Source organism: Drosophila biarmipes, chromosome 3L (genome assembly GCF_025231255.1).
Source record: "Drosophila biarmipes strain raj3 chromosome 3L, RU_DBia_V1.1, whole genome shotgun sequence".
Taxonomy (NCBI): Eukaryota; Metazoa; Arthropoda; class Insecta; order Diptera; family Drosophilidae; genus Drosophila; species Drosophila biarmipes.
Genome location: NC_066613.1, coordinates 15065845 through 15086342, shown reverse-complemented (window position 1 = coordinate 15086342; position 20498 = coordinate 15065845). Strand labels below are relative to the sequence as shown.

Sequence of the window (20498 nt, the reverse complement as noted above, 5' to 3'; positions counted from 1 at the left end):
ATATCTAGGGCTAAATTAGCAACTGCAACTTTTCTTATTGATATGCTTATATATGAAATGCTTTTACTTAACCCATTTTTAACTTATTTTCCACAAATAGCAAACATAAATAACTAAATCCGTCAAACTAAAGCCATAAAACACTCAACTACAAACCCACCAAACTAAACCCAACACAATGTCCAAAAAACTCCCAACCATATCCGTAACTGCCGACAAGCGTTCCACCCACTCCGATTTGTCCTCCTCATCGTCATCCCATGAAACAGATAGCAATGACATGGATTATGGGCGCAATGGCGCCGGGGGCGTCACTGATGTCGAAGATTTTGACAGCCAAGTGGAGGTACTGAAGCCAAGCTCCCGGCGGAACTCCAATAATTCTTCCCTGAAGCCCAAACCCCATTCTAAAGCGAATACCGGCGACAACGATGTGACTGATGTGGAGGACTACGATACAGAATCGGATGATGATGAGAAGAGCACGGCCTACCCAGAACTAAAGCTGTCGCTGAGGGAGTTTCTCCAACAGGGACTTCAAAACCAAGAAGCAGTCGATAACGATGCAAAGGAGAGCTGTGAAATAAAAGCCGGAGATTTCGTGCAAGCACAAAACCTAAATGGTATGACAGACTATCTGACTGACTGCGAGGACTACGACACGGATTCCGAAGTGGGCTATGGCTGCGAGAAATCCGTCTGCGTCGATCTAGATCATGCAATGGGAGATCAGGGACGGGTTAATATAGCCGATGGCGAGAAGAACCAGGACGACTCAGATCAGTACGAAGATGTATCTGTAATCAGTGACATAAGCGATTTAGCCTCGGCCATGTCCGATTGCACCGGCATAGGGGTACGTGGAATGTCCGAAGATGAGGTTTTGGAGGTATCCGAGAGTGGTCATGAGGAGGTTTGCCAAATCGCCTGCTCGGGATCCGATTCAGAGTCAGAGGGGGCCGCAGCCTGGAGTCGAAGTGAAGGTGACACCAGTTTTCCACAAATCGATGTGGCCTTTGTTAGTGCCAGTGGTCAGCCGCGACGTAACTCCAAGTCCAGCATGCCCGTGCAAAAACAGAAGAATTTCCTTCAGCTTGCTTCAAAACACGAAGAGGTTCTAACAGACGTTGAGGGCATCGACGACTCGGCAGCCGAAGATAGCTTTGACAATGAGGAAGAGGACGAGCAGCCTATACCACGAGCCATTATCCTTGCGACCGGTGATGATGGGACCTGCCTTACTGATGTAGAGGACATGTTTTGTGACGACACGTCGCTGTCCACTAGCGCCGAACACGATGTTCGTTCAATCTGTTCGGGGGCCTTACCAGTGCCGCATCGAGAGGTAGTGGTACTTAAGGAGGACAAATATGGGGACACTATTACAAATGTCATGCCTATGGACAGTAACTACGAATTTGGCATTTATAACCACCTAAAGGACATGATCCACACTGATTCAGAAGACTATTCGTGCGCCGATGAGTTTAGCCTTCAACATTCTCTTGCCGAGGATGCTGCGATGGGAGGACCCAGTCTTATCGAAAACGAGGTAATAGTATCCAATGAACTTTTAAAGCAGCAGCAGAACAAGCGCCTTGAGGTTCAGAGCAACGCAGAGTCCGTAACAGATGTCGAGGAGATCTTCGTGGCCGGAACAAATCGCCGCAAGAAGCTTAAGACCCGCACTCTAAGCAAAGGCAAGAACAAACTACTTGAAGCCGTGAAGGGCAAAGAGGAGGGAGTAACAGATTGCGAGGACATGGACCTTAGCGAATGCGGCTTACCTTTGGGGGTTAAGCGCGTGGAGCAGCTGAAACAACAGGCTAAGGGCTCGAATGCAGACAAGTTCTCTGATTCCGAGGATGTATCCACGGATGATGTGTCCGATATATCAGATGTCTCTGACGCTCCACTACCATCGGCTGGTGACAAAACCAGCGGCAGGACAAAGCCCCAACCGCTTCAGTTCCGTCTGCTTAAGGATGATATAGTAAATCAGCAGCTCACCGATGTTGAGGACGTTCAGTTGCCATCGGAAGCGGAGGACGCATTGGAACCACCGACCGTACCAGTTGCTAATAGCAATAGTAAGGAGCTGAATGATATGCTGAACGAGAGCTACACGGTAGTGCACGAGAAGAGTGGTCGCAGTTTCAACAGCGAGGCCGAGAAGCTGCATACAAAAGGCATGATCCGAGATGCCCATACCGACGTTGAGTATGTTGAGTCCGACGAGTCTGCCGCCAGGGGAGGCAATTAGCCTGCTTCCCGTGTCCTGATCCAATCCGACTCGATTCGGTCCCAAGCTGTTGCCAAAATAAATCTCAACAATAGTTAATAAGTGTTCATAGATACGAAAAACCCAACACACACACTCAAGCATTTTGTAAGTAAAGCCAACAATTACAAAACATTTTCGTTCAAGTTCTTACCACAATCAAAGCAGCAAAAAGCCCTAAATCTACTCGCATCGCTCCCATACGCCTAACCTCTGTGCCCGTGCCATACTAACAGATTTCTAAACGTCACCTAGGCGTCGTTGTACTAACATTCACTCTATATTGTTAATCCTAATTGTACTTGATGCTAACAAAAATGTTATTTGGACTTCGTTTCGTTTGTTCTTGTTTCGATTGTCTGTAAATCATTCATTATCATTTCGTTTGTAGAGTAATATAATGTAGTCCTAGGTCACTTTTATGTTTGCTTCGCACACAATTGAAACCTTTCTAATATTGGTCTTGTTTATTGCAGAAACCCTTCAGGAAAAGAAAGTAGACCTATCCATTTTGGATACAGCAAATATCTCACAAGAAATTGGTAAGTTTAAGTTAAAAATATTGAACTTTAGCCTTTCATATTTATTGTAATGCGTAATGCTTCATTAGTATGCCAAAATAATCAGTAGATCGTATTTGCAAATGCAATTAAAGCTCATTGACAAACAAATTTTATTGGCCTTTCGTTTGATATAAACTTTGGCTCAGTGCGTCAGATTTCGCTCACATCACCAATCAATCTCACCGCCATCAGCTTTCACACTCAAACTTGCACAAAACTTCTCGCTTCTCATGCTATGTGTAAATGATTTCAAAGTTTGCCTTACTTTTTCTTGCTGACTTTCTTCCATTCAATCTGTCCAATTTCTATCTACCAATGAACTGTGCAATTGTTTTCCAGGTGATGTTAAAGTTGGTGGTGGTGATGATCATGGTGATGGTGAAGATCTTGTGGCACGCATTCGCGAGGAAGCCAATATTCTGGTGGATCGCGTGATCGAAGAGAGTGTCGAGATCATTGAGAGTCACGGCCATCAGGCCAATGGCCACGAGATCGCTAAGCTGGACTACAACTCAGAAAGTGAGAATTATGCCATTACATGCGACGATATCGGCGGCGTCGATGTTATCAAATCGCCCACCATTGAGTCCATGTCGGGCAAGTCGTTTGACGACAACATGAGCTTCACCGACGAGCACATACATATACCATTGCATGCCCAGAACACGACCACCACCATGACAACGACAATTACCACTCAGTTCCAACAGCAGCAGTCCCAGGTGCAGCTGCCCCAAGCCATTTCCCAGGCTGCTGCCACAAGCACATCGGCGGCAAAAGGTAACATACCATATAGAGTCAAGCTTTGAGGTAGTCCTATGCTAGCCTAGAAGTTAGGATAGTTGCTCGAGGCGAATTAGACTCCCTACTTGCTAAGTCCGTTGGCTATAACCACTCTCCTGTATCGTTTGCTTTTTGCTCCCATCCCGCCCTTGCCATGTGTCATGTACCATCCAGATCCAGTACCAGTACTCGAATCCGTTCCCGTACCCGTACCCGAACCTCTAGAGAGTAGTCGAGAACAGGCAGAAGACGGGAGTGAGGCGCGGGCGAGACGCATCGATCGGAAGATCGAGAAACTATCCACGGACATGGACGATGTGAGCGCCAAGTTCGATGAGGCGTTTGAGATGTCGGTGCCCGAGGACGAGATTAGTGCCCTTCAGGGGGACTTTTCCAAACTTAGCTGGGATGACAGCGTGTCTCCCACGACCAATACCATGGCCGATATGGCCCAGAACCAAATGACTCCCGATAACGATGTTCAAGATCTCATCGCAGGTACAACGAGCTAAAGCGAAGCGCCTAAAACTTAACTATGATTTCATATTTCTTTGCCTAGTTTAATGCCGTTGACAGAGCGTAAAGACTAACTCTAGATGTATGTGCAGTATTCGGTTTGATTTATTTTGTCTTAGTGCTATGGCAGATCCAAAACGGTGGCCACTACTAACTTTTTGTTTGTTCAAGTTGAGCTCTAATTGCATTTAAATTTTCAAATTCAGTTTGTACTCATATTAACTCATATGAAATATGCATGCCCTCCTATACTACCTACCAATCTATCTAACTCTATAAACTTATGTTTCCTATGCTAACCATGTACTCGAATGCATTAACCCTTTCTCTCACCTGTTCTTTTCCCCTTTTCTATCCTGTAATCGTGTTTACTCTTCCTCATCTTCTGTTCTCGACTTTCACAACACTTTTAAAATTGCTTTCGTTTTCACACCTATTGTTTTGTAGAAACAGGCGGCGATTTACCAAACTCAAGTGAAACCGAAACCACTCCCGTACCACCGTCGAAAGAATCGGAAACCAAAACCGAAACTGAGCCGACGGTAGAATCCAATGCATTCACTACCACCAGCCACGATACACCCACACCAAAACCACGAGTACTCAAAGCAAGCTCCCCAGTCTCTGAAGGCACTGATAGCACTACCATTCCTGGCCCAGCGCCGAAATCCGAAATACCGATTGATCTAAGTTTTGATGCCGCCGCACCGGTTCCGAAGCCACGAGCTCCCATCAAGCACACGGAACCCTTCGAGAACCTAGCTGCCCTAGCTGAGCAGTCCGATAGCATTAGTCTGAGGAGCTTTGAATTTACCGAGGATATTTCCAAGACAGACGAGCCTTCCACGGAGCTCTCGATTCGATCCCAATTACGTGACATAGTCACCACCACCACTACTGCTTCAGAGGACCACACCGAAAGCTTTGAGCCAACAAGTGAAATTTCCGTCGATGATGCTGACACTGAGAAGTCGGAGGGCGCCGAAAAGACCACTAGCTTTTATATTGGGGAATCTAGCCGTAATGTTATCATCAAAACCTCCACAAGATCCGCCAGTGTTACGCCGCAAGAGGAAGAAGCTCAGGGCGAAATTGGTATCGATGCCAAGGATATTTCTTTAATGAAGGAGGTATCTGTCGATTCTGACGAGGCCAACGATGTTTTCAAGGAGTATGTAACAATGAAGTCCGACGATGCTGCTGCAGTGGACAGCAAGATAATCAGACAAGGTTCGGAAACCAGAAATGATATACTCGAATTTGAGAATGCCGATAAGGAGAAGACAGGGGAACCGAAACTTTCCAAGGTGACAACTGAGGAAAGCTTAACCACGTCGACCGGATCCAGTGGTCGTGCCATTATTGAAATAGCTCCTTCCAGCAGCGAAGATCCCGATGAGTCCAGCAAGGAGATTCCGGAAATAGTAAATACAATCTCCGACAAGACTGCTTCCACCGATCGATTTGAACTGCCATTGGAAAAGAGTGAGTGGGAAACATCAGAGAAGGAAATTCCAACTGCGGGAAAGCCAAAAGTAGTTCATTCGCCTCAGCAACCTCAAGAAAAGGACATAAAGAATACGATGGATAAATCTATTGTAGGTGAAATTCTTGCCGAAGAGCATGAATCTGTGCAGAGAAGTGAGCACATGAGCCCGTTGGAAACCAAAGATTCCATCGAGAAGACACAATCTGAATTAGGATTTACCACTACTGAGATCGAGGATATATCATCATTTATTGGCATACCCGAGGGAAGCATGCAAACTTCAACAATAGATAGTACACAGCCTCCCGAAGGTCTGTTCGATACAACAATCAAAGAGACCCTCAACAAGCAAGCAGCGATGGCTCACTATTCCCAGGATGTTTTTGGCAGGGGGGAGAGGCGTGATGATCATGGCTCCCTAGGTTTTATTTCCACTGGTACAGCTGAAGAGTTAAGCTCCATGGAAGAGCACATGGCAAAGGAGGAGCAAGCCTCCCTGGGCTTCGTTTCCACTGAAACCGCAGAAGACTTCAGCTCTATGGAAGATTACTACTCCGAAAAGTTGGCCATTGCTAGTGTGGTAGCAGAAGAAGTTGCTACTGACAAATCAATCACCACTAGCACATTTGAGGAGCTCTCTTCCGATCAATCCATAAAGCCAATCGATGTGGTGGTACATCGTCTAAAGACCGAGTCATCGCCGGATTCCATCAACCGTTGGTCTATTCCCGATGTAGACACCTCAAGCTCCAGTGAGAGTTTCCACAAGAGCTTCGACAGGACCCAGAGTCGACCTCTGTCCTCAGATATGGAAAACTTAATGACAGGCACTGGCACAGGTACTGGCACCTCAAGTGAGTACCAAACTGCCCGGGAATTCAGCACTACTGGTCGTACAGAGGGAACCGAATATATTAGTGCAGTCAGTACCCTTGGCAGTAGTAGTTTAGATTCTCATTCAGAGACTTCTGCCAACTTTGCCAGCATTGATGTTTCTGAACTGTCAGAGACACTGGTGGCCTCTTCCGCTGAAGCAGATGCTTTCGAAGCTGACGAGATGTCGCGGCTGCGCGATCTTCGGGCTGATGACGAGGACAGTGATGAGAGCATTGAACTGCCTGGAACTGCTTATCCAACCAGCGAACAGCAGAGCCTGATGAAACGATCCCAGGAAATGATTTTCAAGCCCAAGCCTGAGGAAGAAGAGCCACTGCCCGTCGAGGTTGTGCAGATCGAGGAATATCCTAAGCCAAAGGAGGCGGAACGCACGTGGGGCTTAGCCTATCCTCTGGAAGACAGCAAGGCAGATAGCCCGCGGGAAAGCGAAAAGGGCGAAGATATCCTGTTATATCATGGAGACCCACGTCGGTCCATTGACGAGTCCAAACTAGCCTCAAGCCTAGACGAAGGCAGCATTCTTTCGGTTAGCATGTCCAGCACATCTAACATTGATACTGTCGTAGAGAACTTTGATGATGTTATCGGATCGGCGGGATCTTCCTCGCTGACTGGGATTGAAGGTTTCCAGTATGGCCATGATGAGTCGATTCCATCTGCCTCAGTACCCGAAGACGCCACATTTATGCTGGAAATGGAGAGCAAGGAGCATTCGCCACAGGATTCTAACGCCAGTACACCACCAGGAGGAGAATCAAAACGTCGTGGGCACAAGCGAAATGAGAGCATCTCAGGGGATGCGTTGAAGAACTTGGACAAGGAGGTAGCCCTTCTGGGCGAAGGCAAGGAATCAGAAAGCGAGTCCGACACGGATCCCTACGAGTCGGAATATGCCCGGCAGTTCCGTTCTCCCAAAGAACGAAAGAGTAAAAAGAAAAAGCAGGCTGCAGCCGAAATGGATCACAGTGGCGAGCTTGAGAAGCGTCCGTTTACCCCATCCCAGCTGGTGGCCGAGGTAATCGTGGAGGACAGTGCCACCGAGGAGCTGGAGGCAGAAGCAGCTATGATCGAAGAACGTCGACCTTCGCAGAACATGCAAGACTACTCGAACATACCCGACATAATGGTCACTGAGGACATCAAGTCGCCAATCTTGGAGGAGGAGACCGACGAGTTCCCCGAAAAGATTCTGTACAAAGTTCGCACCGAGGAGGAGTTGCACAAGGCCAGCGATACCGCCGTTTACCAAAAGGCCAAGGCCGAGGAGAAGGAGCAGGACTTTCAAAGAAGAGTGCAAGAACAGTACCGCCAGAAGCTCGAAGAGCTAAAGCGGGCTGAAGTTGGAGCCGAATACGATGATCGCAGGGCTCCCGATTCGCCAGACTCCTTCGAAATGGTTGAACAGCCCGATATCTCGGATGAGTTTGTGATCATTGAGGAAGTGGCGAAGGAGGCCAACGAGGTCGACCTTGGAGGTCAGAGCATCAAAATTAAGCCAACGAAGTACGAGCAGAAGCACGACGAAGACGTTGAAAAGATCATCATCAAGTCAGCGCCAGCAGATCCCAAGCTGGGCTCACAACTCTACAAGGACGATCTGAACTTCGAGTTCGAGGAAAGCCCACCGACGGGAGCCAGCAGCAGTAGCGAGCAGCAGGAGGAGAGCGACTCCAGCGAAACTGCAGCGGCCAACAAACGTTGGGTTGAGATGCAGTTGACAGATAACCAACTGCGGTATCCTTACGATCTAGCCGGAGCCGTACTGGAGGACATTAAGGAGGAAGACGGCGAGTTCGAGGTGGGCAGCAGTCGCATCAGCAGTTTCAAAGACTCCTTCTCCAGCACGCCGGAGTACGATGTGGCAGCTCGTCGTTATCATTCCCGTGGCGAGCACGACGACGTCTCAATGAGTAGTCTGCAGGAGTTCGAGTCCCTGGAGCAGGCCATTTCCCTAGAGAATCGGAATCGCACCCACCAAGGCTCCACAGACTCCAGCAACGGAAGTTTCACCCGCCGCTATGTGGTTCGCCACAGTGCCAGTGGAGCCGCCCCTGGTGACGATGTATCGGTCTCCAGTCTCAAGGACTTCGAGGGCCTTGAGAATGCCTGCATTGAAGCCCACCTGATAGAGATCAAGGCCCGGGAGGAAGCCGCGCTGCTTTCTCGCTCTGACGAGTCCAACAAGTCCAATGGCAGTGACAAGGGAGCCACGGGTAATGTGGTGGTGACCAAGGTCACACGAACCGTAACCCGCACCGAAGTGGTGCCCTCCAGTCAGGCGGAGAACATCGAAGCCCTGCTCAAGCACAAGTTAGAGCGGGATGAGGGATCTGCCCAAGTGAAAGTCACCGACATGAGCACCACGGAGTTGGAGCCCAAGTCGAAGATCGACAGCCAGGACTCGGAGAAGGACAGCATTGATAGCATGGAGATTAGCAAGAGTCACGACATGATGACCAGCAGCATAGAGAGCTTTGACATTTCCAAGGATGCCACCACGAGATCGGACATTGACTCCCTGGAGATCGACAAGCGGCACTCACGTCAGGAGAGCATCGAGTCCTTTGGCGACGAGCAATTGGACCTGATGAGCAAGTTCGTCAGCGGCGGAGGGGTGACACTGGGTGATGGGCTGACCACGACCACAACCACCACCACCACCAGCACGGATGCCGATGGACACGAGCACACGGTGACCAGGGTGATAACCACAACAACGACCGTGGGCGGTGGCATTCAGGAGCTCCCGCTGGATGAGTCCGGAATGTCGAAGGACGTATCGGTGGATTCCCTCAACCTCTGCATAGAACAAACCACCAGTTCGGCTGGCACAACGGCCACCTACCAGACCAGTGCTGGTAACTCCCAGATGTCCGGGAGCGTCACGAGCTGTGCATCCAGCACTCTAATGGAGGATTCGTTCCCTGGTGTGGGTGGCATGTCGTCGTCGCAAATGTCGGCCAGTTTTTGGTCCCACGATGAGTCCACGGTGGTCGAGGACGAAGGACACGATCCCGCGAAGAAGCCGCACCAAGGCCAGTAAGCGCCACAGGGGCTTGAGAGAGAGAGAGAGAAAAAAAGAGAGGGAGAAACAGAGAGATATAGAAGAAGTCACGCGTAATCCTATATGAAAATGGGGCTTGAACGGTGACATAGAAAATTCGGCTAGGTAAGCATCACACGGCAAGGCTGCGCGGCTTTTCGTTTTACTTTTGTTTTGTGTCTTTACTTGGTCTTCGACTTAGAAGCAGAGCTCAACTTTGACAGAGAAAAGCAATACTCGCCGCCCCACTTAGACCCCGACCTGACTTTTCTCAACGAGACTTTTCTTCTCTTGTTTTTCCAGACAAGGCGCTCTTCTAGGCGCTGCACTAATGGATTAATCTGTGGCCGGGGAACGCATCTTCACCGGCTCTGAACATCACCGATTTCAAATCGAACAGCCAGAGGGATTTATTAATTAGCAAATTTGACATTCTCATACACACACACATTTTTAATGATATTGAAGTGCATACCCGAGTTTTTAAAGGCAAATATATATATTTTATATATTTATAAAAACTATAAAATCGCAAACATGCATACGAATATGAACATGGCAAGCATAAGCCGTTCAACGCATTTTCTTATTGGCTTTAATGTTTAAAAATTAACTAAAACTAAAACAGAAACAGAAATCTTTTGTGCTAGAGCGTGGTAATGAAAAAATCCTTTGCTTTTAATTTGATGTAGTTATTATATATGTACATGTACGAAGGATACTTATTATTAAATGAATCGCTTATTATTGTAGTTTAATTTAAGCAATTATACAAACGCATGTGAAAAGGGGACGTAATGAAATAGCCGATGCCTGGCAAGTGAAATGCTTTTAAAGTCTCATTTTTTACAAGAACCAAGCAAATTTTTTCGCTTGCATTTTTAACAGTGAAATATACATAAATATACAACCTGAAAAAAAATGCATAGATCAAATTTAAAAAATATATGTACTAACAGATATGAAATTAATTCACTTAGAAATACCACAAAGAGCCATGAAATGTATCGCTAATTTTCGTAAAGCACATCTTACGTGAACGAGTATTCGTCAAGAACCTACTTATTGAAAGGATTTAAACGTTTTAGCATCACCACTGTAATGGGATATAAATAAAAATAATATTTGTGTTAAAAACATACAAGAAATATTAAAAAAAATAACATTATTGTATTGTAAACCCACACGCGTATGATAACCAAATAAAATGCTTAATAAAATTTGCTGTTTGGGATTTTAATATATAAAGGAACAAGGACACATTTTGGGGTTTCGAACTCGTTTGTTTGGTAAATGTCGTGCCTCAATATGAATCACTTTAACTAACCTTAAAAGTCAGTGTTTTGGCAGGTATAATGCTAATAAAGGTCGGAATTAGGAATGTCGTGCCTGTTGAGCTCGCAGTTTAATTTCCAATCTCTTTGCATTCAACCCTAAATATTTTTAATTTGGCTGATTTTCTAAAAAAAAAAAAATAAATTTTTCTAAGAGTGATGAGGATTGTTTGCATTTGTTGTAAGCTGTTTAAAACAGCCGGTCTTTTTTCTGTACGACTTAATTTGGCTAAAGTACAATTAAAAAACCCTTATTAAAAAAGATTTTTTGACTAAAATTTGAATCACTTTTACCACTTTTAAAAGTCAATGTTTTGGCTGGCATAACACTAATAAAGCTGGGAATGAAGTGTCGTACTTCGTTGAGCTAGTTTAATTTCCGAACTCTTTGCAATTAAACCTAAGTAATTTGATTGCCATTTTTCTCTAAAAAGTGGTAACACCTTAAAAGAAAAGAAAAATTGGTGAGAAAATTTTGTTTAATTAAAAAGGATTTTTACTATTTTTGGTAAGCTGTTCAAAACAGTCGGTCTTTTTTCTGTGCGACTTGAGTCGGTTAAAAAACGCTTATAAAAGTATGATTTTTGGACCTAAATATTGTTGATTGTCAAAATGGGGAATGTCATTCCTCAATGATATCGTAGTCTAACTTCCAACCATTGAAACCTGAAAATGTTTAATTTTAGTCGTCTTCCGTAATAAAAATAGACAAATTCAACAAATTTATTATTTAAGAAAATAATATTTAAAATTCAAGTCGTTCGTCACCATGTCATACACGCCGGTACAAATTCCCAAACGGTCACCCCAAAATACCAGGGTTGTGTCTCCGCTGCTGTTGGTATATCTAATGAAAATGGTATTTTTGGTATATTCGAACGACTGGCAATGGTATAGAACCGAGCGGGCACACTGGGGGAGGGCAAAAAGGAAAAAATTGGAAAAAAGAAAGAATTGGGGAAAATGTGGTTTTTGGTCAAGTGATAGCCGCATCGCAGGTGAGCTGGGCCGAGGAAAATCGGATTCGGAAAAGCGCCAACTGGCCGGAAAACTCCTTGGCTGGCCTCCACGGGATTCCTGGCCCCCGAAAGTTGTCGACGTTCGGCTGCTGCTGCTGCTGCGTTGTTGTTGTTGTTGTTGTTGTCGCTGCTGATGGCTGCATTTTCGTATTGGCATCGGATTTTTCTTGGGTACTCTTCGGTGTACTTATGAGGTGTACGTGCCAGTCCGGAACCGATAAACGCCCAAAAAACCAGCCAGGGAAGAGCAGCTGAGGCAGACGCACAGTGCTGCGACGGATATTTCTAATTATACAACCCAGGCGGTGGTAAAAACGTATTCCCCCGAACATCCGAAACTGGTTATACACACCATCGCAAGGAACGGGTGGTTGGGAGGGTGAGTAAAATCGATTTGTTGCACAAAACACACGACGAGTGGGCGAAAATCGGGGGCCGAAAAGTGGGGTGCGGCTATACGGCCATATAGCTATAGATTCTAGGTCGACCTGGGATTATAGTACAATCTGGCGATACGTTTTTCTTCGCAGGCTGCTCCATGGACAAAATCAAGTTAAAGGTTATTGGCGTGCTTCGTGAACGCGATGGTGGCAATCGTAGTGGTTCCGGCGGATTGGGTGCAACTGCTGGAGGATCTGGCGGAGTGACAGCCTCCGCGGGCCATCAACTGGCCAGCTCCGCAGCTGTGGGCGTGGCCCAGCCCGCGATTGGGGTCACGCAGGATAATAGCAACGAAGGCAACGCCCCTGGCGCTGGAGTGACATCGTTGGAAGCCCAGGCAACGAGCGGAGCTGGCCCGTCGGGCGGAGTGGGCGGAGCCGCTAGAACCTCGGTTCTGTCCAGACCCCAGACCTCCAAGATCAGCGCTCTCGACCTGGCCGGCATACTCAACACGCGGAGACGACTCGAGTGGACCAAGGAGTGGCTGCGCAAGAACCAGGCCGAGTTCCTCAGCAAGGAGAACCTGCTAAGTGAGCTGCAGTCGCGGAAGGACGAGTGCTACCACTTGAATTACTTCCTAGCCATAACTGAGAGCCAGTTTCGGTATCTGGTGCAAAAGCTGGAGCCCATCATTAGCCAGTATGCGCCTCAGCGCAAGAAGAAGTCCTTCAGCGCCGAGGAGCGGCTGGCCATAACGCTCAAGTATTTGGCAACGGGTGAGTATTAAAAGCCCTGCAATACATTTGCCACAATTATACTGAAAACCCCTATTTAGGTGAAGTACATTCTTGTCGAAACTACTGCTTCCGTGCCTCGAAATTTGTGATAAACGAAATGATTGCCAATATCTGTCTGGGCTTCTACGAGCACCTCAAGGACCAATACGTGACACTACCAAAGACTGACGATCAGTGGCGCATCGCCGCCGAGGAGATGGAGCGCAAGCACAACCTGCCCCACTGTGTGGGCAACCTGTTCATGCGCAGCATCCAGCTCCAGGGCTCCGGCTCGGGGTCCGGTTCGAATTCCGGAGCGGCGAGCAGCGCTTCCGCCGCTGGCGACGATCGCAAGCGGGCGACCGTCATCTTTACGGGCATCGTCGATGCCGACAACAATTTCCAGTACGCAAAGGTGGAACGGGCGGCGAGCAGCCGGCCCAACGACATCTATAACCAGACCACTGCCGTCGAGCTGATCAGGCACAAGATGCACGCTTTGGAGGAACAACAGTCGGCGGAGATGGACCGACAAGGCTATTACTTCGCTGGCGACTCAGTACTGCCAGCCACCTCGTATCTGGTGACCACACGCAACCTGCCCAAGGATCGGGCTGTCCTGGAGGCCCTGGAGCAGGTCAACGCCCATGCGGACCAAACGATGCGGATACTCTGCAACATGTTCCCCATTCTGGCGCAGCCGCTGCGCATCAGTGACAAGCACATCCGCGAAGTGGTGCTCGGCTGTGTGGCGCTGTACAATTTCCTGCGCAAGACGGACGACTCCTTCCGGCGCACCAGCGACAGCATTGTGCAACAGAGGGCAGAGCAGCAGCAACTGGCGGCGGCCTACAGCGTCGATAGCGATGAGATTGACGACGATTGCATCATGCTGGCCACCGAGGAGGAGCTGCGCGAGCGAGCGGAGTTCACGCCCAGCGTCGGACTGACCACCTGCTTCCAGCCGCTGTGCACGCAGCGCGGCGAGACGCCCGAGGGACTGGCCAAGCGGGACTGGCTGCTCCAGCTGGACTTTGGCCAGCAGGGCGGCAACGGAGGCGGCATGGGCATGGGCATCGGAATTGGCAACGGCAACATGAGCGGAAACGGCGGACTGGGCGGCAGCACAGACAGTGCGAGCGGCAGCTCGAACGGGAGTTTATATTAGTGCAATTTACCTAAGTACTTTACGAATTTTGTATAGTTCCTTGTTTTATATTTTCTAAATCTGTAATCTGTAACAGCATGTGTTGCCACGTTGCCGACTCTTGTTTACCTCTCGTTTGGCGCATTCTTCTCTGCATACCATTACGATTACGTTCACGTTCGTTCCATCTACGTTCCGTGCTTCATCTAGGGTTCTGTATAGTTAGCTTAGTTTCTTGCGGAAGTTCCGGTTCGGTGAACGATGCTATGTGATGTCTCAAATCTCTATAGTGGCCCAGTGCACTGCTCCCGGGGAGCAGGCCCCTCAATTGGGCCGGGCAAAAAGGCGGCAGCTGACAAAATGTGCGAAGTCGACGAAGTACATCGGAAACAGATCAACAAAATTAAAATTTTAGTATTCGTATTTAAGCAAAAAAACAAATTATACATAATTATATTTACAAATAAATGTGTAAGGAGTGGTCTTTACGTGTCGAATCCTTAAGGAATAAATTGTATGCGTTATATTTGCTCAGACCAGTGAGGCCATTGTTGAATGAGGGTGTAGAGTGCTTCTCCGGGACTCCGGGTGGCACTGACTTGGCGATGCCCCAATAGCTTGTAGTTCTCCCCCAGCTGAGACTCTTTCACAGCGTGTTCGATCAGCTTCTTGGCGGCATCCAAGGCCTCTTGGGTGGGCGCCTGTTCCTCGAAGTTCCCAATGAAAGCAATGCCCAACGATCCCTCATTGTTGGGGGCGGCGAACGCTCCCTTCTGGCTTGGACTCCTGCCCGCGTACACCTTGCCATTACCTCCGACCAGGTAGTGATACGCAATGTCAGAGAACTTCTGTCTGGACATCTGGAAGTTTTGCAGATTGCGCATTTGCTGGGAGCAGGAGACATCGTCCGTGCAGCCTCCGCCGGCGGTATGGGCGATCACAGCCCGGGGTAAGGGAGTCTCCATGCTGTCCATGGGTCCGCTCGCGGGTCGGGCGTTCCACTCGGCCCTCGTCACTATCGGTACTTCCCCCTGGACAGCAATTGCCGCGAGGCAAACAACGAGCACAGCGATCCAAGTCATTCCACCTAAGTTTCTGTCTTCCGACTGAGTTCGGACCCGGATCGGTGCGGCAGTTATTTGCGCTGATAAGGCGTGTGCCCCCTAGACCCCATACACATTAGCTTGTATGTACTTCAGATGAGGGGGTTTTTCTTGGCAAGGCTTGGGAATGCGAAGAAGACGGTTCATCAACTACTTCCATACTTTGATTTATAGAAACACCATTAAATTTATCTTACATATGTTCCGTAAAACACTTATGAGTGGGTAGGTATATGTGGGGTAAAAACCCCTAAGATTATGAAAGTAAGGGGATTTTGGTTAGAAATGGATTCCCCCAATATTGGAAGTACCAAATAACCACAAATTGTAAGTAGAGAAAAAGTGTATAATATGGGTAGGAGGTGATGATTTCATTTCGCTGGGGGAGCGGAAGTTTGTGTAAAAACTAGACGATAAATAGTAATGTCCGAAATAAAATTGTATCTTTTATGTACGACTAGAGCATTTTTAAAATTAAAGAATGTTTTTAAAGCAGTAAATTTAAAGTAAAATTTATTTTATTCCATAATTCGTTCGGCTAAATCTGTATTCTCCCTTCAGCTTATTAGAGACAGTAGAGTGATGAACCTACTGAAACATTTTTAAAGATATCCTTGATATTTTTTCCTATTTTTTTGTATACAGTAAAATAGATTAGTATTAATATTTGTAAAATGTAATTAAATTGATACAAACAATGCAACAAAAATAGGAGACACAGTTTGTAATAACTCTTCAAATTAAAAATCCTAGAAGTGGGGATAGGTGAAGTAATTGATATAAAATTTTAAAAAATATATATTAAAATATCACCGCATTTCCGAACTCTCCCACTGGCATTAGGCCCTCGATACATTCCATAAAGTTCATACGAGCCCCGAAAGCCTCGACTTGACACAGATGTTCCAGGCAGTGATTTAATTAAAAAACTTTTGCAATTAAATGCAAAATCGCAAAAAACAATGCGGAGTGCAGGCCATTATGCCCGAGCGAGGGCCTGATGAGGAAGTGAAGTCGCAAAGTGACAACGAAAATGCAAGTAAGCGCCCTCAATTAAGAGCCAAAATGAATATAAAGTGCGATGGAAAAGGAGGCGGCGAGCAAAGCCGCAACAGCCGGGGGGGCCAGAGGGCCAGAAGGCCAAAAAGCCGGGCCAAAACCGAGGCCAAAACTATGCGCGGCTGGAAAAGCCAGCTGGCAGCGGGAAAAACCCTTGTCCGCGGCCGTTAACTTGATTTTAAGTGGCTTCTGGGGACGCCCAAAATAGCTTGTTGTATGCTTATTCGATTTTCAAAATATCCCCAGCGGGAAAACATATTTTTTTCCAAGTCCCAGCCTCAATTTAATCTGCAATTTTCGGCGACGACGACGACGAGGGCGCCAAGCTGGCTCATTTGCAAAATTGTCAGATTTATTTCGCTAATTGCTGCTCATCCGTTTAATTAAAATTAAAAGAACTCGCACAAGTTTAGGGCGAAAGTTTTTATGCGAATTCTCGCAGAATCTCGCATTGGGCACGTTTAGTTTTCCTCTCCATTTTCCACTCTCCATTTGCCACTTTCCCCTGTGTTGCTAGCACCATGTCGCTTGAATTGCTGGGAAACTTGGAGGGAAAACTCGGCGTAGGCCTTCAGCTCTGGGCAGCACACAAATCAAGCTGCAGGCTCCGTTAAAGCTGTCGCAGGATCCCAAAAGGTGTCAATCGTGCAGGCCCGGAAAGTTGCGGCTAACAACAACTCTTGTTGCACGCAATTCAGCAACATCTGCTGCCTGCCACGCCCCCCTTGCCCCGCCGCCCCCGGCGCATTTCCACGAAACAGGAAAGAGCAAAAGTTGCCTGCAACTGCAAGCCACAGTGCGGATTTGGATTTCGGCGAACTTTGCAGTGCGGCCTCGGACTGACGCCTCCTTCTGCGGGCTTCCGCCCCCGCAATGCGAGCCGGGGAGGGGGCGTGTCAATGGGGCGACATTTTTATGACAACTTGCTTAAATTCCATAACAAGAACTCGAGCAGAAAGGGGAAAACTTATTTCGTTTACGAGTCGCGCAACTTGTGTCCTGATATTTTCGGATTCCCAGGCACCTCCGCCCCATGCGCTAATGAATAAAGTTCCCTCGGCAGGAGTTCGGTTTTGGGCTGGGAACCTCCTGGCCGCCTTAAAGTTTCCCCAGGTTTGGCTGTCACCCAATGGGCGAATTTTAAACAACTATGGACTAGGGAATTAGCTTTATTAGGTGAGGGGTAGAGTGCCCTGCAAGGCTCTAAAGGAGTCTTTAACTTAAGCTGTAACTAATAACCACTTTAGTACTTGTTGGTATGTAACTGTGACCTATTTACTATCTGTACTCATAAATTACCAAGGCTAAATTAGCTTTAAGGCAAATATCAATAAAAGAATAAATGCCTGATTTAAGGACAAATAAAAACATTTTGGATATGATTTAGTGATGTTTTAGGGATCCGTCTTGGTGTTTGACTTAGTGATTTATTTCGAGATTTATTTAGTGATTTATTTATGGATTTATTTAGTGATTTTTACTTAACAGCCAACCGTTCAACAAACTAAAAAAGTTTCAAATAATGCTTTATTTAAGAGCTGTTTAGTAACGTTGCATTAACCAAAATTATGCCTTTAGGAATTAAAATAATCATTTGTTCAGCACTTGAACATAAACTTAAAATTTATGCATTGTTTTCAGCCCATCTAATGGCCAGCCGTTATTAGCCCATAAATAAGCCCATATAAATTACTGAAGTTCCATTTTGCAGCATCATATTTAAAACCCAGCCATTTATATGGCTTCGCACTATAATATGCATCTGAAATTGCAGTCTTTTGTGCACACTTTGGCTCTTCTGACACTGCACTTTTCGCCGCACTATTTTTAATATGCCACGAGAAATGTGCGCAACAACATGACGCCTTATAGAGGCCAAACGATGTGCGTAAGGCAGCCTCGTGGTCGTCCTGGACCCTTGGTCGCTGCCGGTTTTGTCGTCCCAAAAACCGACTCTTCTCCTGCTGACATCTTGTCGGCAATTTTCGAGCTGCCGTAAGCTGTTTTCATGCACATTTGCGGGCCCTTTTGCTCCTCACAAACACTTCAACTTTCGGCTTCTAGGATGCGTGTCGTAGGGCTGGGGACAGGAGCCAGTTTCCAGTAACCAGTAACCAGTTTCCAGGATCCGATCCCGAAAGGCGGGGCAGCCAGTCAAAGTGCCGGAAGGAAGTGCACTGGGGGAGCCCACGATACAGGGGCCACTCTGTAACTATAACTTTTGATATATGCTGGCGAAATATTGTGGGAGCGCACTCAATCGTGGTTGCCAGTGCTATTTTCAGGGGAAAGCCAGAGGGTTGCGAGGGGCTGCTTGGCTGGGATGGGGGTGCTGGCGCTGCCATCAACTACTTAGCGTCAAAACGCTTAAAGTTGAATTTGCAACGCTCGAAGTGGGGCGACGGTCTAATGCCAGTTTACTCATCTATTTTTATTAAGCCGCCTCGGATGCACACACACTTTTCCTCATCGCCAGCCCGACGTTACGCATACGCAGCGTGGGAGGTCCTGGGAGTCATAGGGCATCATCAAGAATATTATTTATTGGCAACCTAAAAATTATTCACTTTAAACGAATTCTATAGACAAAGCACACATTTATTGATTTATTTTAACTGTCTTGTTGAAAAAGGAAATTCTTTTCTAGATTAATTTAAATTATTTGCCCTTCGGTGAAAAATATAAGAATACATATATACATATATATATATATATATATAAAATATTATTTATTGGCAACCTAAAAATTATTCACTGCTTTCGGAGTTCATTTTTAATTTAAACGAATTTTTCTAAAGGCAAAGCAAATTTACTTCTTGATTTATTTGAACTGTCTTGTATAAAGCGAATTAAATTCTTTTCTAGATTAATTTAAATTATTGGCTTTGGTAAAAAATATAAGAACGTTTATTTTACATTTTCAAGAACTTATTTAGCTACGAACTCAATTGGTACCGAAGAAATCGTTTATTACGTATACGCAGTGTGGACCTGCAAAGGTCCAGCTACTTATGGCACCCAAAACGGATTATATACAGAAAAATGAATTTTTAAATTAAATATAATATAATTATCTTCACTATTGAGTCAGTAAAGCCTCTCCCCTTCCCCTAGCTTTTCTCATTTCCTAGCTGCAAGACAAGAAGTAAATAAGATGAACCATAAAGCTGCAATTAAAGGTGAAGCGTTCTGTGCGAACTCCCATCGATAAGCGTGTACAATGGAACTCTCCGTAATATCTTTGAGAACCACTTGAACACACACTGGCCAAGTGTGTGGCGATGGCAACGAGGAGGCGAATGACTTGGAGCCCTGATTGCTGCAGTCCAGCTTGGTTGCAGTCCCAGTGGCAGCTGCTCGGCACCCCCACCCCCAGCTCCCCTCCCACTGCAGCTTATTTTCGGGGTTTAATTTTGATTTAAACGCTGGCAGACAGCTGGAAGCCGCTGCGTGCTGAGCCGGAAGCACAGCCATGCTCGTTCACTCGGACATGGCAGTGCGGCCCGACTCTGCAGCGAGTTTGCCCACTTCTCGGCCCCATTGAAATTTAAGTTGCACTTTCTGGGGTGGGGCTGGGGCAGTGGGTGGTTTCTGGGGGCGGCGCGTGCAGCGGGCGGAACTGGGCTAATGAAAGGACACTTTAAGGCAGCTGGGCCCCTTACCAATCGATGCTCCCTGTCAGCCATTTAATTTTCATTAGATTAAGGTAGCATCTGAGTGGGCGGGGATTGAGGGGGCGTGCCTATACGAGAAAAAATTACAAGACTATTCGCTAGAAAATGCCTTTTTAAAATTGTAGCTTTCAAAAATTGCTTAGTTTTTATTAGTATTTAATTATTGAAATTGTAGTTCTAGGATACTAGCAACTAAATTCATATAAAATTAAAAAACTTTAAAGTTTTTAAACAAATGTTGAATATGATTTTTCATTCCTAAAATCTACATACATTATTGTAAATTTAAAAAAATAAAAATTTAGCCTAAAGAAATATTTTCCAATTTTTAAGCATTTAATACAGCTACGATTATATTAGAGTCGGAAAACATTTAATTTATTAAATTTATTTATTTATTTTTCTCTCTTATCTTATTTAAAATTAAAATAAA

General features: G+C 46.3%; 4 protein-coding genes across 4 annotated transcripts in view; 3 read left to right on the top strand and 1 right to left on the bottom strand.

The window, feature by feature from the left end:
* Window positions 1–10792, top strand: part of LOC108034828 (ankyrin-3) — a 70546-nt gene extending 59754 nt beyond the window's left edge. The window contains exons 31-35 of the mRNA XM_050886459.1: window positions 2758–2823; window positions 3184–3624; window positions 3802–4125; window positions 4591–9698; window positions 9876–10792. Coding sequence (XP_050742416.1) covers window positions 2758–2823; window positions 3184–3624; window positions 3802–4125; window positions 4591–9572 — 5813 coding nt within the window. The 3' untranslated portion in view covers window positions 9573–9698; window positions 9876–10792. The remainder of the gene's footprint in view (window positions 1–2757; window positions 2824–3183; window positions 3625–3801; window positions 4126–4590; window positions 9699–9875) is intronic.
* On the top strand, window positions 179–3252 carry LOC108028282 (uncharacterized). The gene is made up of 3 exons (XM_044095218.2): window positions 179–2389; window positions 2758–2823; window positions 3184–3252. Exon 1 carries the CDS (start codon window positions 179–181, stop codon window positions 2261–2263), a length of 2085 nt encoding a protein of 694 aa, XP_043951153.1. The 3' UTR covers window positions 2264–2389; window positions 2758–2823; window positions 3184–3252.
* A 1006-nt stretch (window positions 10793–11798) lies between the features above and the next one.
* Window positions 11799–14741, top strand: LOC108028635 (uncharacterized). Its single transcript, XM_017100558.3, has 3 exons — window positions 11799–12304; window positions 12456–13082; window positions 13142–14741. Exons 2-3 carry the CDS (start codon window positions 12464–12466, stop codon window positions 14248–14250), a joined length of 1728 nt encoding a protein of 575 aa, XP_016956047.1. The 5' UTR covers window positions 11799–12304; window positions 12456–12463; the 3' UTR covers window positions 14251–14741.
* Window positions 14277–15380, bottom strand: LOC108028636 (peptidoglycan-recognition protein SD). The gene is made up of 2 exons (XM_017100560.3): window positions 14691–15380; window positions 14277–14581 (listed from the first exon to the last, which is right to left on the bottom strand). The coding sequence occupies exon 1, from the start codon at window positions 15309–15311 to the stop codon at window positions 14751–14753; it is 561 nt and encodes a 186-aa protein (XP_016956049.1). The 5' UTR covers window positions 15312–15380; the 3' UTR covers window positions 14277–14581; window positions 14691–14750.
* Window positions 15381–20498: the final 5118 nt, after the last annotated feature.

Bases quoted from the DNA above. Each gene is read 5' to 3' on its own strand.
- LOC108028282 (XM_044095218.2), top strand. From the start codon at position 179: ATGTCCAAAAAACTCCCAACCATATCCGTAACTGCCGACAAGCGTTCC.
- LOC108028635 (XM_017100558.3), top strand. From the start codon at position 12,464: ATGGACAAAATCAAGTTAAAGGTTATTGGCGTGCTTCGTGAACGCGAT. The intron at 13,083-13,141 runs GTGAGTATTAAA...ACCCCTATTTAG, and splicing joins GCTCAAGTATTTGGCAACGG to GTGAAGTACATTCTTGTCGA.
- LOC108028636 (XM_017100560.3), bottom strand. From the start codon at position 15,311: ATGACTTGGATCGCTGTGCTCGTTGTTTGCCTCGCGGCAATTGCTGTC.